This window comes from Leuciscus leuciscus (genome assembly GCF_965113295.1).
Source record: "Leuciscus leuciscus genome assembly, chromosome: 23".
In the NCBI taxonomy this organism is placed as follows: Eukaryota; Metazoa; Chordata; class Actinopteri; order Cypriniformes; family Leuciscidae; genus Leuciscus; species Leuciscus leuciscus.
In genome coordinates, this window is record NC_138747.1 from 20,798,990 (window position 1) to 20,816,606 (window position 17,617).

Sequence of the window (17,617 nt, forward strand, 5' to 3'; positions counted from 1 at the left end):
TTATCGTCTTATAAACAGTCCTTTGTGTGGTGGAATAATCAATGCTATATAGAAATATATGGTTACCGGTAGTATAATTTAAACTTTATTTTATTATTTTATTTGTTCATTAACTAATTATGCTAACTCAACTAATTTAATGTAAAGAGCTGGATACTAATTACTAATTAAATAATGTCAAATATTAAATGTAGGCTATTGATTAGAGTTGCCATAGACTGAAGGATTTTTCTAAACTAGTAGTAATTTATTTAAGCAATTAGGACTAATCTCACGTTTAAATTCAATCCTGGGTGTGTATGGCTATTCCGCGCTCAAGCGCATAAAACTTGCCGCAAAGCACCGGCAAAAGTAGGCTAATGATATAATAAATGTGTCTGAAAAAAATAATGAAGCATTTTAATTGTTTATTAATGAACTAGTCTTTTCTAAATCAGTGTAGGCTGCCTGCAAACATATCTACATCTCCGCTGTAATTTAGCCTCTAGAGATGCGCCTTTCATACGGACAGGATCACATAATCAGATGGTATACCGTAGGCTATTTGCTTTCGATTGGATTTTTTTTCGTTGGTGGATAACATTTTTTTTTTTTTTTATAAACTTTATATAGATAGTTATATTTCTCATGTCTGTGAGGCTTGTCTATACACTGTTTTTCGGTTCATTTTTGAGACGCGCTCGAAGAGATCATGAAAGCGCGCCCTGTTCGTTTTATTTTATTTTACAAAAGCACAACGTTTTCTTGTTGTAGAGAGTTTACACAAATAAAAGTAGTTGCGACTGATGTATTATTCTTTTCTGTAGGACCAGAAATGATGGAGTATTTAAGTTGTTTCCACTGTTGATAGGAAAATGCGAGTGATGGCACCGGCGCGTCCATGTCATGCAGTGCGCGCTCCACACTCCGCGCAAACACGATATGCGCTTAATAATAGCGAACATTTATCTAGGTTAACGTTAGAGCGAGCGGCCATGCCAGACTGATAAGTCTTCTTCATGTTTAACAAATCAAATTCTGTTTTATTTTATTGCGCCAGTTTGAAAAGGATCGACGACTGAAACACTTAGCAGCCTATACAGATAAACGCCCAACGCTGGTGTTTTTCTTTAAACAAATTCGTTTAGTCTTTAAAATAAATATTGTTTGTGGGCTAATTAATGCCACAATAATTTGTTTATTTTATTGGCTACTTTTATTTTTCATTTTTGTTTTGCATTGAATACCATTTAAAGGATTTGCTGTGCACCGCAATGCCATCCTCCCATGGAAAGCCACGTTAAGAGCCACCTTTATTTTCTTTATAATAAAGGGTTTCTATCGGAAAACGCTTAACGCATAATTAAATGCATTGCGTTCATATTCTGGGCTCATCTGCTTTTCTGTAGGATAGTAGCCTATGGTTTATTAATAAGGTGTGTAGGCTATAGCATTTGATCTTTATCACTGAAGTAGCCTATTAAGCCACATTAAGCTTTTTCTTTATTATAAGGGTTTTCTATGGGAGGAAAATGCTTAGCCTAATATGCAATTAAACACAATGTTCGTATTCTGGGCTCATCTGCTATTAATAAGGTGTGTACAGAATTTGATCATTTAACATGAATGTCCGTTGGGGGCTGTTATTTCTTCAGCTTTTTGAACGTATGATAAAGACATGATTGGCTATCAATTTTATGTGGATAAAGGCATATTTTGTAGCCTACATGACTACACACTTGAGTGGAAAAAATTATATGTATGTGGCAGCAATGCGTCACCGTAGTTTTTCATAAACTTCGATTTATGAATAAAGAATTTTCCAAGCAAAATTATTAAGTTGACTATATATTGTACAGAGAAATTTGAGTCAGAAAATTAAAAGAAGATATCAAAATTAGATAAATGTAGGCTATGTTTGAGCCATGTTGTCCATTAATGAAACATTGGCTATATCATTCCACAGAGAAGAGCTATGTGAGCAATTATAGAATGGTCTAACGTTTCCGCTTCCATAAAGCAAAAGCTGCATTTTTCGTCTACGGTATAAATTTTTAGATAATCTTGTTACAGGGGTAATAATGGTAAATAATTTTAAATGATATTTCTTTTACTTTGTTTGTAATTAAAAATGTATGTGGGTTACTCCATGCTCTACTCCAATTAATATTTTCATACAAGGGCCATTTGTATCTGGAGGCAGGGATAGATTTTGCAAATAAAATATTTTTTATTACTTTGTTGTTAACTTTTCTGTCTAGAAAAGATAGACCATTTATTTAAAAACACTGCTGTAGAAAGACCAACAAGTTAGAGCCTGTTTATGGAATATTCGCTTCTTTTTTGATGACAAATTTAAAATTAAGATAGGCTTTAATATTAAACAAAAATTCACTTTAAAGAAAAGCTTCCTACAAAACAAAACAAAAATCATGTCTCCCGATAGGCTATAGCCTATTGCAAATCCAATCTTACTCATGCTATTCACTTTTCGTTATCAACATGGGAAAAATAACATTATATTGGGACGACGTGTGTATCAGGCGTCTTATTAGGCGACGTACTGAGGGACGACGTGTGTATCAGGCGTCTTATTAGGCGACGTGCCTGGTTCAGACGTTATGATTTTTTATACATTTCTCACGTACGCCGTCGCCACGTCGCCGTAAGGTATACGTTACTACTGTGACGCCGCCGTGACGTCGCCGCCGGTCTGTCGTCTGACGTCTCTATCAATCCCATTCAAAAATAGACACGGACTGACGGCGACGGAAGGGTAGACTGCTCCTTCGCCTTCTTCAGGGTAGACTTAGAAAAGGCATGATCTACCCGCCATAGGCGTGGTCTTCAGATTATGACGCGTTGCGCTCTGTCTCTATTGACGCAGTTGCGCATGTCTGGGAAATATTCACGTATGCTCCACCCACGGAAACAGAAAATATTAGAAACAGAAAATCGACACGGGTTAACGCCACTGTTTATGGTTAACACAGGTAAATGCGATGGCACCTGCTGACATCCAGAAACAAACAGACGCTGTCATACACTGCCTCTTACGAGTACGAGATCTTGATATGGTGGAGCATGATGGTCCTGAAGATGGTAAGTGTTCGTTCTCACTCTAAATATTATTCGAGTCATTCTATAAAAATGGTACAGCTATTTCCCTTATGAACGTGCATTCAATGGCTTAATGCTAACCCAACCCACTAGCTGACATCTTGTATGTTCGAAACACATCGATACAAAACCAGAGTAGCCTATATCTGGTTGTGTTAACCGCTAACGACATTAAAACTACGGTTTATTAAACTGTAACTATATTAAAACTGAAATGCGGAGCTGGGTGACTGCTGTAAAGTTGGTTTGATATTAGACATTTGTTTGACATTCACTGAGCAAATTAAGGGACTGTCATAAGTGCATGAAAAAACAAACAAAAAAACAAACAAAAAAAATCATTTGAAGATTCCAAAATATGGATAGAAAAAAAAAACCACATGTTATAGTTTGAATTAAGTTAAAATTAATGGTTTGAAGGGGTTATTCACTTGATACAGTAACATATAGTTATTACATTGTTTTTATCATTTTCTATTAAAGGGTTAGGTCACCCAAAAATGAAAATTCTGTCATCATTTATTTATTAACGAAGGTCTTACGGATGTGGATCCTTTAACTCATATAAACATTGACAAACAAAACTGGAAAGTTATCATGTCAAGTTATAAAATCTATAGATTTTAATATTTAAAAAATAAATCACATATACACAAAATTATATTTTATGTACAAGTCCTATGAGATGTGTGTCAGGGGTATTTGAAGATATTACTGATGTGACATCATTAGGTCACATGAACGGAAAGTTATATAGATTTGAATATGTTTTAAAAAAATTATCAAAATCACACAAACTTGTATTTCCTAAATCTAAATCCTGTAAGATGTGTGTCAGGGTAGGTGAAGATATTCTGTGACATCATCAGGTCATATTACCAGCAGTTAAATAGATTTCAGTAATTCAATTATTATTATTTTTTTATAAAATCAACAGATATTTTCCCAAAAAACAAATAAGATGTGTAAGATATGTTTGTTAATATAAAGCAGGGCTCTAGACTCATTCGTCCCACTGGTCGCACTGGTGTGACTAACTTTCTCTGTTGGTCGCACCAGCACATGATTTGATTGCACCTTTTTTTTTTTTTGCTACAACATGGGATTAATCAATGCATGCTGATGCAATAGGCTAGTTGTCTTAAAGGGTTAGTTCACCCAAAAAAATTCATTTCCTTCTCTCTGGGCCTCTAGTTGGTTCGCGTAGTGTTTTTGCGCAGCACGTCTGTGTTACACGTCACCACGTAGGCTCACTATTGGCCGACGCTGGTCATGTGTCTGACGTGTAACACAGACGCGCTGCGCAAAAACACTACGAGGCCCAGAGAGAAGGAAATGAATAGTGGAATAAAGTCGTTATTTTTGTTTGTTTTTGCGCACAAAAAGTATTCTCGTTGCTTGATATACTTAAGATTGAGCCACTGTAGTCACTTGGACTATATTACCGATCTCTTTAATAACTTTTCTGGGCCAGCAAGTTTGGGCCACTTAGCAGTCTATGGAGAGTGACCCAGCACTCAGATTTCATCAAAAATATCTTAATTTGTGTTCCCAAGATGAACGAAGGTCTTACGCGGTTGGAACAACATGAGGGTGAGTAATTACTGACAGAATTTTCATTTTTGGGTGAACTAACCCTTTAATCTTCATACCCTAGTTTTGCACTGACATAAAAAAAAAACAGTGACATGATACCTCATTTTGGCTAAATGTTTTAATCTTATAACTATCAAATGAAAACCATGAAAAAAACCTAAAAAATATAATAATAAAAAACTAAGTATGTTTGTTTACATGTGCCTACATTTGCCTATATATTGCCTTTTCTTTTTCCTTTGCTCCGTTCCTCCCTGTCCACACCTGTGCTCATGTCATCAGTTGTGTCTGGGTCAAAGACAAGACGTCACCAATTTGGTGTCCGCATCAAATTAATTTTACAAAAGTCATTTTATATACATTAAAAACCATGTTAAATGCAAGTAAAGTTTCTACTTTAATATTTCAAATAACTTTTTTGAAAATAAAATGTCAACATATGGGGTAAATAATGTTCCAAAGTGTAAAATTGTCATTCAGCGTAATGATCCGGACTTTGATTTTGCCATTACATGTTTAATAAACATATACAATACCAAGTTAAAAATATATATATATTTGTTTTCCTGGCATGTTCACAAAAGGTTTGGATGTGTTATATTAAAAGGACCATGTCAAAGTTTTTTTTTGAAAAATAAGTAGATGTTGTGAATAATTGTGATTAACTTAACTGGTCAAGCTCACTTTTTGACACAAGTGGCCAGTTGATGGCCTGCAATTTAAGCTGATGTAGAAGTTTCGTCATTCAGAGTAATGTTTTTATCATTCAGTGTAATGCAAATTCTCTTTTACACTAAAGTCTCATCCATTATACTGAATGACAGTATCACTGTAAATACAAATTTTAGCATCTTATTTATATTACAGACAAATGAGGAATGTGTAGCACTGACAAATGTGTTAAACTTAATACATATTAATATTTTATTGTTTCTTTTTCTTTTTTGTTTTTGTCAAATTATTGTTTAATATGTGTTATTGATTCAGTTTAAATGCCCACGAAAAGAGAGAGTTGAAAGGCACTGTAAAATGCCAGAAAGCTAATAAAGTAAATACAGACCCAGTAGCTAGGGTGGCACCCTTAAAGCCTATTCACACCAAGAACAATAACTATAAAAATAACTGTAACGGTAACTATATTGACCAACTATACACACCAATGAACGATAACATTTACATTACATTTACATTTAGTCATTTAGCAGACGCCTTTCTCCAAAGCGACTTACAAATTAGGACAAAATTCAGCGAATCATCATAAAGAGGCAAAAACAACAACAACACAAGAAGTGCTCAAAGTACGAAGTTCAGGTATTATTCAGAGTAGCATAAGCCTGATAAGTGATGTTACAAAGGGAAAGGAAAACATTATTTTTTTTATTTTATTTTTTTTTCTATAAGGTTAAGTGCTCACGGAAGAGATTGGTTTTCAGCTGTCTTTTGAATGTTGTCAGGGATTCTGCATTCCGGATGAGGGTGGGGAGAGCGTTCCACCAGCATGGAACTGTGAATGAGAATGTTCTGGAAAGTGATTTTGTGGCTTTCTGTGATGGAACCACGAGACGTCGCTCGTTGACCGATCGTAGGTGTCTGGTAGGGATGTAGACTCGTAGGAGTGAGTGAAAGTAGGAGGGAGCTGAGCCCGTGATAGTTCTGTAAGCAAGCGTCAGTGCCTTGAACTTGATGCGAGCAGCGAGAGGTAGCCAGTGCAGAGAGATGAACAGAGGAGTGACGTGGGCCCTCTTGGGCTCGTTGAAGACAAGACGAGCTGCAGCATTCTGGATCATCTGTAGGGTTTTGGTTGCACATGCTGGAAGTCCAGCCAGAAGAGCATTGCAGTAGTCAAGCCTAGAGATGACCAGGGCCTGGACGATGAGTTGTGTTGCATGCTCAGTTAGGAAAGGCCTGATTTTCCTGATGTTGTGCAGTGCAAACCTGCATGATCGAGCTGTCTTTGAAATGTGATCTGTGAAGGTCAGCTGGTCATCAAACGTTACTCCAAGATTTCTGACCGATCTTGATGGGGTGATTAATGATGACTCTAGCTGGATGGTGAAGTCGTGCTGTAGAGACGGATTGGCAGGGAGGACGAGAAGCTCAGTCTTTGCCAGGTTGAGCTGCAGGTGATGTTCCTTCATCCATGTGGAGATGTCCGCCAGACAGCTTGAGACCCGTGCAGCTACTGTGGGATCATCTGGTTGAAAGGAGAGGAAGAGCTGCGTGTCATCAGCATAGCAGTGGTAGGAAAAACCATGTGCCTGTATGATGTGTCCCAGTGATGTGGTGTAGATGGAGAAGAGGAGGGGACCAAGAACTGAACCCTGGGGAACCCCTGTGGTCAGCTGATGTGCTCTGGATACCTCACCTCTCCATGCGACCTTGAAGGACCTACCTGTGAGATAGGACTCAAACCAGTGGAGTGAAGTTCCTGTGATGCCCAGTGATGAGAGGGTGGACATAAGGATCTGATGATTCACCGTGTCGAAGGCAGCAGACAGATCCAGGAGAATGAGGACTGAAGATTTGGAAGCAGCTTTTGCGATCCGTAGGGCTTCTGTGACTGACAGTAATGCAGTCTCAGTTGAATGTCCTTTCTTGAAGCCAGATTGGTTGACATCCAGCTGGTTGTTTAGAGACAAGAAGGATGTTAGTTGGTTGAAGACAGCTCTTTCAAGTGTCTTCGCAATGAATGGTAGGAGAGAGATAGGTCTGTAATTGTCTACAAATGATGTGTTTAGCGTTGGTTTTTTGAGCAGCGGAGTAACCCGAGCCTGCTTGAATGCTGTAGGGAAGGTGCCAGTATGGAGGGATGAGTTGATGATGTGTGTGAGTGATGGTAGAAGTGTGGGAGAGATGGCTTGTAGAAGGTGTGAGGGGATGGGGTCAAGCGGGCAGGTGGTAGGGTGACTGGAGAGGAGAAGTGTAGATACTTCTTCCTCGGTTAGCGAAGAAAAGGAGGACAGAGGGATATTGGCTGTGGAAGGGGTCGATCTGGGTTCCTGTGTGTGTGGAGCTGAGAATTGACTGCTGATAGCTGTTGTTTTGTTGGTGAAGAAGTGCGCAAAATCGTCTGCAGTTAAGGAGGAGGCGGGTGGTGGTGGAGGTGGACAGAGGAGAGAGTTGAATGTCTTGAAGAGTAGTCGTGTGTTGGAGGAGCTGTTGATCTTGTTGTGGAAGTATGAAGATTTTGCAGCATGAACATCAACAGAAAAGGAGGAGAGGAGAAATTGATACATACTCAGGTCAGATGCGTCTTTTGATTTGTGCCATTTCCTCTCCGCTGCCCTGAGTTCGGTCCGGTGTTCCCGAAGAACCTCAGATAACCAGGGGTTAGAGGGAGTAGCGCGTGCTGGCCTGGAGGAGAGGGGGCAGATAATGTCTAGAGAAGAGATTAGAGTGGAGCATAAGGTGTCCGTTGCGGTATTCACATCCAGAGATGAGAATTGTGAGGGTGGGGGAAGAGAGGATGACACGGCAGAGGAAAGATGGGAGGGGGAAAGTGAGCGCAGGTTTCGTCTGAAAGTGACTGGTGGTGGGGGTGGTGGTGCAGGGGTAGAGAGTTGTAGACTGAAAGTAATGAGGAAATGATCTGAAACGTGGAGAGGTGTCACCAGGATGTTTTCTGTGGTGCAGTTGCGTGTGTAAACCAGGTCCAGTTGGTTGCCTGATTTGTGAGTACCTGTGGTGATGAGTCGTTTGAGATCGAAAGAGGCTAGGAGTGAGGTGAAGTCTGTTGCATGTGGCTTTTCGAGATGAATGTTGAAGTCACCGAAGACTAGTAGTGGGGTGCCGTCCTCAGGGAAAGTGGACAGCAGCACATCCAGCTCATCTACAAAGTTACCCAGCTGACCTGGGGGGCGATAAATGACTACAATATGGATTTTAATGGGAGTTGTAAGTGTAATAGCATGATATTCAAATGAGTTGTTGTTGCATAGAGAAGAGAGCGTGGAGTATTTGCAATTGTTAGAAACGAGAAGCCCTGTACCCCCACCTCTCCCAGACTGGCGAGGGGAGTGGGAGAAGGAGAAATTGCTAGAGAGAGCAGCAGGGGTTGCTGAGTCTTCTGGACGAATCCAGGTCTCATTCAGCCCCAAGATACTAAGAGTAGAATGAGATGCAAAGGCTGGAATGAAGTCAGCTTTATTGACTGCTGACTGACAATTCCATAGACCCACGGAAAGAGAGAGAGGAGTGTGTGAGGATGTGAGGATGGGACGCAGATTGGCAGTATTGCGCTGTCTATTGCGCGTGATGAAAGGACGTTGCCGAGAGATAACAGGAATGTATTGAAAGCACATGTTGATTAAGGTGAACAATAAGATAAGTAGAGGGAAAAAGAAGGGAAGAGGAGATACTTAAGTGCCTTTCTGGTGTCCTTGCTCGGTGGAGTCGCGCAGGTAGAGTCGCTGGTCTTTACCCGAGTCGGTCTTCACACGAGGAGCCTGAACACGAGAGCTGAATGCTTCCGCTGACGCTTCCGCGGCAGCGTGCAAATTACACAGATATACAGATAATGCTCTCACCGCTTGAGTGAGTACAGCTGTTTCGTTCGGCCAATTAAGTCAATAACGGCAAAATGTGTCAAATCTAAAGTGCTAGGAGCAACGGCTTAAGTTACGTGCAAATTAGGTTGCTATAAACAGTTACATGTGTTTCGTTCGCGGCTATTTCTCTAAAGTGCCAATGCGTCTAACTGAAATACAGGATTATGTCAAATTAAAATTACAAAAGAACAAGAAAATCGAAGATGGCCTTACCTTGACTAAAATACAGCACTGAAATATCAGGAGAACAAGGTATTCTAGAGAAAACCATAACACTGTTCATTCTAAGCATGTACTGCAGTTTTGTCGTCTGCCGCTTTAAATGCTGGAGCTCTTTAAAGCGGAATGGATTCTGATTGGCTGTCAATGTTTTTTTATAGATCATTATCTGGAAAACCTTTAAACCTGTGAACCTTGAAATTGATTTAGTTTTTCTTTCCATTTTAGTCAACCCAATATTGTAAAACAAATGCCCTTTAAGCTGACTACAATCATTATACACAGTCTTCTGTAATAAACCAAGGCAGGCTATTTTATTTTCGATATAAAAAATAGGAACATAGAAGCAAATTACAAACAAAGATAAAAAATCTGAAATTGAATACTCAAATGTAAAAATAAAACACTGTATATTCTTCACTGTATGAATTAAATATCATTTTATTCATATTAAAGATAAAAAAGGGATTCGGTCAAAAGCAGTGTTTTTTTTTTTTATTATTAACATTAAAGGTAATTAATGTTAGAGAATTACAGACCTATCTCTCTCCTACCATTCATTGCGAAGACACTTGAAAGAGCTGTTTTCAACCAAGTAACATCCTTCTTGTCTCAAAACAACCAGCTGGATGTCAACCAATCTGGCTTCAAGAAAGGGCATTCAACTGAGACTGCATTACTGTCAGTCACAGAAGCCCTACGGATCGCAAAAGCTGCTTCCAAATCTTCAGTCCTCATTCTCCTGGATCTGTCTGCTGCCTTCGACACTGTGAATCATCAGATCCTTCTGTCCACCCTCTCATCACTGGGCATCACAGGAACTTCACTCCACTGGTTTGAGTCCTATCTCACAGGTAGGTCCTTCAAGGTCGCATGGAGAGGCGAGGTATCCAGGGCACATCAGCTGACCACAGGGGTTCCCCAGGGTTCAGTTCTTGGTCCCCTCCTCTTCTCCATCTACACCACATCACTGGGACACATCATACAGGCACACGGTTTTTCCTACCACTGCTATGCTGATGACACGCAGCTCTTCCTCTCATTTCAACCAGATGATCCCACAGTAGCTGCACGGGTCTCAAGCTGTCTGGCGGACATCTCCACATGGATGAAGGAACATCACCTGCAGCTCAACCTGGCAAAGACTGAGCTTCTCGTCCTCCCTGCCAATCCGTCTCTACAGCACGACTTCACCATCCAGCTAGAATCATTATTAATCAAGGTCGGTCAGAAATCTTGGAGTAACGTTTGATGACCAGCTGACCTTCACAGACCACATTTCAAAGACAGCTCGATCTTGCAGGTTTGCACTGCATTCTTGCTGGACTTCCAGCATGTGCAATCAAACCCCTACTGATGATCCAGAATGCTGCAGCTCGTCTTGTCTTCAACGAGCCCAAAATGACCCACGTCACTCCTCTGTTCATCTCTCTACACTGGCTACCTCTCGCTGCTCGCATCAAGTTCAAGGCATTGACGCTTGCTTACAGATCCATCACAGGCTCAGCTCCCTCCTACTTTCACTCACTCATACGAGTCTACATCCCTACCAGACACCTACGATCGGTCAACGAGCGACGTCTCGTGGTTCCATCGCAGAAAGCCACCAAATCACTTTCCAGAACATTCTCATTCACAGTTCCATGCTGGTGGAACGCTCTCCCCACCCTCATCCGGAATGCAGAATCCCTGACAACATTCAAAAGACAGCTAAAGACCCATCTCTTCCGTGAGCACCTAACCTCATAAAAAAAATAAATAAAAAAAACCCCAGATGTTTTTCCCTTTGAAACATCACTTATCAGGCTTATGCTACTCTGAATAATACCTGAACTTCGTATTTTGAGCACTTCTTGTGTTGTTGTTGTTTTTTGCCTCTTTATGATGACTCGCTTAAATTAGTCCTAATTTGTAAGTCGCTTTGGATAAAAGCGTCTGCTAAATGACTAAATGTAAATGTAAAGGGATAGTTCACTTTGAAATTAAATTTTGGTATGTTTTAGCTTACCTCAAGGGCATCCAAGATGTAGGTGTCTTTTTTTCCGCAGTAGTTTCAATTTTGATAGTTTTAGGTCAAACCGTTCTTGTCTGTCAGTCATATAATGCAGGTCGATGGTCACTGTCTCAAAGAGCATGCACAGAGTCCAAATTAAAACAATTCCCCATCGTCCAAATTAAACAATTCCCCATCGTAAGTACACATTGATGGCCCAAGACACGAAACGAGCGGTTTGTGTGAGAAAACGAACAGTATTTATATCGTTTTTACCTCTTGAACACAGCTGCGTCCAAATGATCTGAGAGCGCGGGCGGGTATAGATATATACACTAGATGTCGCATTGGCTACTGCGAAACCATAGCCAATGGACGATGGGGAATTGTTTTAATTTGGACTCTGTGCATGCTCTTTGAGACAGTGACCATCGACCTGCATTATATGACTGACAGACAAGAACGGTTTGACCTAAAAATATCAAAATTGAAACTACTGCAGAAAAAAAGACACCTACATCTTGGATGCCCTTGAGGTAAGCTAAAACATACCAAAATTTAATTTCAAAGTGAACTATCCCTTTAAAGAAACAGATGGCAGTAGTTTATGAGGCTGCTGTCCCTTTAAGAATGAATACGGATATAGTTACACATCTGATTTTCTCCCTTTTTTCGTTTGCGTAGGACATAACAGACTCTGTTTACATTGAATAATCCATAGTCCAGATGATGTGCATTTTGACATAATTGTGTGTAGTTGTGAAAGAGAACTGAATTCGAGATCACATGCATCTGTGCGGCAGTGTGTCCATCAGCATGAGCACCGCATTGAGTCCTCGTTCGCGGCTTATTGTGATAAAGGCCATAACTTCAAGTAGCCTAACTTTAAGTAGTACTGCAAAGTTAAAAAAGTGTAACATTTTAGAAAATAAATTTTTGAAATTTGTGAATCGATGCAAATCAGTAGAAGATATAATCCTGATTCATCTATAAATAGATTTTTTTCCGCACCCCTAATCATTATCGTTTTTTATTATAGTTATCGTACTTGGTAAAAAAAAAAAAAGGTATTCAGGATTGCGATTTGTCAGAATAATAGCTTACTAATATTTCTGAACAGAAAGTTCACCCTCGTTCAAAAGAGGCCATTGAGGTGAATCTCCAAAATACTCATCCTGATAACTTAATTTATGTTGAAAAACTAAAAGTATTCATAATATAGCTGCAAGAAGTAATTTTTGGGGCAGAGCAAGTCAGAAGCAAAGTGAAAAACTAAGCAAGCATGGCAGGGAGCATCAAGAACAGTAGAATAAAAAGCTTAATATTTTTCAACATCTGCTTCTGCCATCATTTACTCAGGAATATAATTAACTAGTTTAATGAGACAGACTAATATTAAAAACATTGTAATTATGGGAACAATGGCAATATCATCTCCCTTTTTGTCAAATTGTCATTCAGAGTAACAAACCATGGTCATTCAGCGTAACGGATATTTTTATGCAAAAATGAAACTACTTATTCTGACCTGTAATTATAAAAATATAAAAAAGAATATGTGATCATACTAAATTTTATTATATTTTAAATGATATTCACTGCCTTACAAAAACTTCTTGCTGACAAATGGGTGAAGTGGTTTAAAGGATTAAATCACCCTTGTAGTATAAATATTTAAAACATTACAATTAATTAGTATTTGGGACTGCACTGTGATCTTTAAATAGAGTCTTCTAATATGTCACCAAATGATTCTTGTTTTAAATATGCCTAATAAGATATACAGTGGGGAGAACAAGTATTTGATACACTGCCGATTTTGCAGGTTTTCCCACTTACAAAGCATGTAGAAGTCTGTAATTTTTATCATAGGTACTATTTCACTGTGAGAGACGGAATCCAGAAAATCACATTGTATGATTTTTAAGTAATTAATTTGCATTTTATTGCATGACATAAGTATTTGATACATCAGAAAAGCAGAACTTAATTTTGGGATGCACCGATACCATTTTTTCAGAATCGATCCGATCCGATCCGATACCAATTTAGGGACTTAATTTAGGGATGCACCGATACCATTTTTTCAGAATCGATCCGATCCGATACCACAAATTCTGAGTATCGACCGATACCAGTGCAGTTTTTTTTTAATCAAGTAGAATTTCTATAACTCTGTGTTGAACTGATAATCACTATTTTGTGTGTTAAACACAATCTACTAAATACAGACAACTTCATTATAAAGAAAAACAACTACAAAAAATATATGATCATAATCTGACATAAATGCTATTATAAACTAGATTAGTGGATAATTCAGCAGTAACATTACGAGTGCACAATAATTGTATAAATTCTGAACATTTTGTGAAAAAAAAAGTTTAGTGGGGAACAAATTAGAGGCATTAAGTGTAACACTAAATCTGGTAAAACTTTGCACATTGTTCTTGTATTGTTGTAAAATACATTCATGAAAAACAAGATAACAAAAATATAAATTATTTTATATAATAGCCTACTATATATATATATATATATATATATATATATATATATATATATATATATAATTTTTTTAATTTTTTTTTTATATTTTTTTTATTTTTTTATTTTTTATTTTTTTATTTATTTATTTTTTTTTTTTAAATGTATAGCACAGCTGTTTAATGAGGTAGCAACATATGATAGATAGGACAGAACAAGAACGGCTATTGATAATCTTTCATTGCGTCACTGTATTATGATATGAAAGGCTCCAATTAGGGCTGTCAACGAATATTCTAAATTCGAATATATATTCGAATAGTTTTAAAAAACAGAAATTCAAACGTGAAAATTAATATTCGAATGTGAATTTCGAATATGGAAAAACACGCCCGCGGAAGCAGAGGCGCGGCTGTCTGCTTTGCGAGTGGGCGCGCGCGCTTTCTGATAGGGATGTCCCGATCAGGTTTTTTTGCCCTCGAGTCCGAGTCCGAGTCATTTGATTTTGAGTATCTACCGATACCGAGTCCCGATCCGATACTTCTATAATACATAAAAAAAAGAATAAAGAAGAGCGAAAAAACAGATCCAGGATGTTCCTTATTTTTTATTTAATTCACCTTATTTTAACATTCAACAACTCTGTTAACAAACAGAGCACTTCTGTGAGGTAGCTTGAACAATCAAGTAATAAATAACATAAATTCTTCACTTTTGGACTTTAGTGCAACAGTAAATATAAAAAAAGTCTAATATATAAACAAATAGCACCTCAACTTAAAATACCCGGCAGGCATGTAAACAAATAAAATATAAAAGTGCCACAGTGTTTGCAAAGCCAGTAATGTGCTTTTAGGAACTGCACTCGTTTCACACTGCACGCGTTAGCAGAGCGTGCAGCGCGTATTTTTTTTCGCCGCCCATGTTAACAGATTAGAGATTAGAGCATTCACACCGCACGCAGAGGCGGCGCGGCAGTGCGTAGCAGAGCAGGAGCAGCAGTGCCGCGATCGTTTCGGCGCCGAGTCTATTTTTGCTGCACCGCTTACGCTGAATTAAAGTGACAATGCATTGATCATGGCCAAAATACACCGCAGTTTTATCCCAAAAGTGCATTGATGATATCTATTGTGTTTTAAACAGTCAATCAAATGACCAACAGCAATTTAAAAAGAAAACAAATGTCCAAAAAACAAACTTGTTGCCAGAACAATAAAAACAAAGATGAACCAAAAGTTATATAAATGAAATTATTAATAAAATAAGCTTCTTGACAAGTCTTTTCTCTTAAATGTATTTGAAAACGAAAGAAAGCAATGCCAACTTATCAATTATAGAGTACTCTGTCTGTACACACGCCTTGTTCAGCCGCGCGTGACAAACACTGCCAGTGTGAAAGCAAAACGCGCGTGTCCTGCTCCTGCTCACCATACGCACTGCTCCTGCGCTGCTTACGCTCTGCTCGCGTGCAGTGTGAAACCGGCGTAACTCTGTGGCACCGCATAAATATAGATGTGTTAAAAAATAATGAGAATATATACATAGCCTATATATCCGAGTCCTGATCGGGAGGTAACGTCCGATTCCGATCGAGTCTGAAAACACGTGATCGGGCCCGATTTCCGATCACGTGATCGGATCGGGACATCCCTACTTTCTGAAGCCTTGTTTATACTTTAGCCTGTCTCCGCAGCGCGAGTCTCCGCAAACTGCGCGCGCACCTCCCCCAAACGGACGAGGCGTTTATACTCGACGCGCTCGCCGTTGTACTATTCTTTGAAACGCTAGGGGGCGATTCGCGCTCGTGCGGACGCGTCGAGTATAAACAAGGCTTGAGGGACAGGTCACACTGTCTAGCACAGCGTCACTGCTGAAAGTTGACAGTGCACTAAAAGACAATGGAATAAATTGCAGTCAGTTTTTCCTTTTTTTAATACAAGCACCAATAATGTAAGTAGCCTTTTTCTTTTTTAATAGCACTTTATTTTTTATGAACCTCAGGGTAAAAGTTCTTTGTTGTCACATTTCTCGGAATTGTGTGCCTCATTTTATTTAAAGTTAAACAGAAAAGTTCCATGTTTACCACAGCACAGCTCGCTCGGAGCGTTCAATGTCGGTTCTATACTGTAAAACTTCAATTAATGTTAATACATTTGTTTCAATCACTGAATGAAGCCTGCTATATTTGGGGCAAGAGTCGCGACCTTAAATTGCTTGCACAAAACTCTTGATCAGCACTCAACATGTGCTTATTGTTGTTCATTTAAACGGCTATGAGCAGAGAGAGCGTGAGCGCGAGGGCGCGCGAGAGAGAGAGAGTGCCTGCGAGTGAGCGAGACTGAGGTCTGCGGTCTTGGCCATTAGTTTATTTACTTGGTTTTGTGTTGGTAATACATTGTCAAATATGTTTAAACTTAAATTAACTACCTATACAAGTTATGTATGTCTCTTTGTATTAATTTGTCCTGTTATTGACGTAATGCGCGCCATTGAAAAAATGCGCAACCAGATGTTCGAATAGTTCGAATATTCGTGTGTTTTTTAGAGGGAATATTCGAACGTCATTTTTGAGCAATTTTGACAGCCCTAGCTCCAATACAGTGCAGCACAAAGCGCTTGTGCGCATTCCGAGCGCAGAATGATGCGCTTGAAACAACGTGAGTCACAGCGCGCAGCGCGTCGAGTCCGCATTGAAAAGTTTAAAGCACAAAGAAAATACATATTGATGCGTAGTGTATTATACAGTATCTATCTATGCAATAGTCTATTCAGCATTTTCTTTTAACAGTTTTAAATTTCAGTTACTGTGCGCGTTAAGAACAAATAGTGCTCTGACTTTACTCCAGTGTTGTGATCTAACAGACACCCGGTAGAAAGTAACATGATTAAGGTACAGCAATAAAGTCCAGCAAGATAAAGTTGTTTTATGCGAAACCATAGACCTTTATCTACAGATCAAGTATAATAATAGTAACATTGAATCATCTTGGAGAGAGTTTCATCGTGTTAACTGTCGTAACCGAGTGCGACGCACTGTTTGAATGCTGAATGAAGAATGATTGACAGCCGCAGCTGAGGGGAACGTTTATGTGAGCTTGAATTTAATGACTTAAATATAAATTTCTATCTCACATTATACTATATAATGGCTTCAGAACACTTATAATATTGTGCACCAAAACTTATGGTGCTTTATAATGTTTGTGTGCCTTTTGTGGGGCTTAACAATAACACTGAATAGTATACGCACAATATCGGATTTGGATCGGCCTCGTCTGACCAATACCCGATCCGGCAAAAATGGCAGTATCGGAGCCGATACTGAGTATCGGATCGGTGCATCCCTAACAGAAACCTTTGTTTGCAATTACAGAGATCATACGTTTCCTGTAGTTCTTGACCAGGTTTGCACACACTGCAGCAGGGATTTTGGCCCACTCCTCCATACAGACCTTCTCCAGATCCTTCAGGTCTCGGGGCTGTCGCTGGACAATATGGACTTTCAGCTCCCTCCAAAGATTTTCTATTGGGTTCAGGTCTGGAGACTGGCTAGGCCACTTCAGGACCTTGAGATGCTTCTTACGGAGCCACTCCTTAGTTGCCCTGGCTGTGTGTTTCGGGTCGTTGTCATGCTGGAAGACCCAGCCACGACCCATCTTCAATGCTCTTACTGAGG

At 39.2% G+C, this 17,617-nt stretch overlaps 1 protein-coding gene and 1 long non-coding RNA gene across 2 annotated transcripts in view; both read left to right on the top strand.

Moving 5' to 3' along the window:
- Positions 1–2,909: 2,909 nt before the first annotated feature.
- Positions 2,910–17,617, top strand: part of LOC309488525 (bcl-2-like protein 15) — a 49,583-nt gene continuing 34,875 nt past the window's right edge. Inside the window, exon 1 of the mRNA XM_082156803.1 lies at positions 2,910–3,081. Within this exon, the coding sequence (XP_082012929.1) occupies positions 2,982–3,081 (100 nt within the window). The 5' untranslated portion in view covers positions 2,910–2,981. The remainder of the gene's footprint in view (positions 3,082–17,617) is intronic.
- Positions 9,514–12,613, top strand: LOC309488543. The gene is made up of 2 exons (XR_014202163.1): positions 9,514–9,974; positions 12,043–12,613. It is a non-coding gene; the product is annotated as an uncharacterized lncRNA (long non-coding RNA).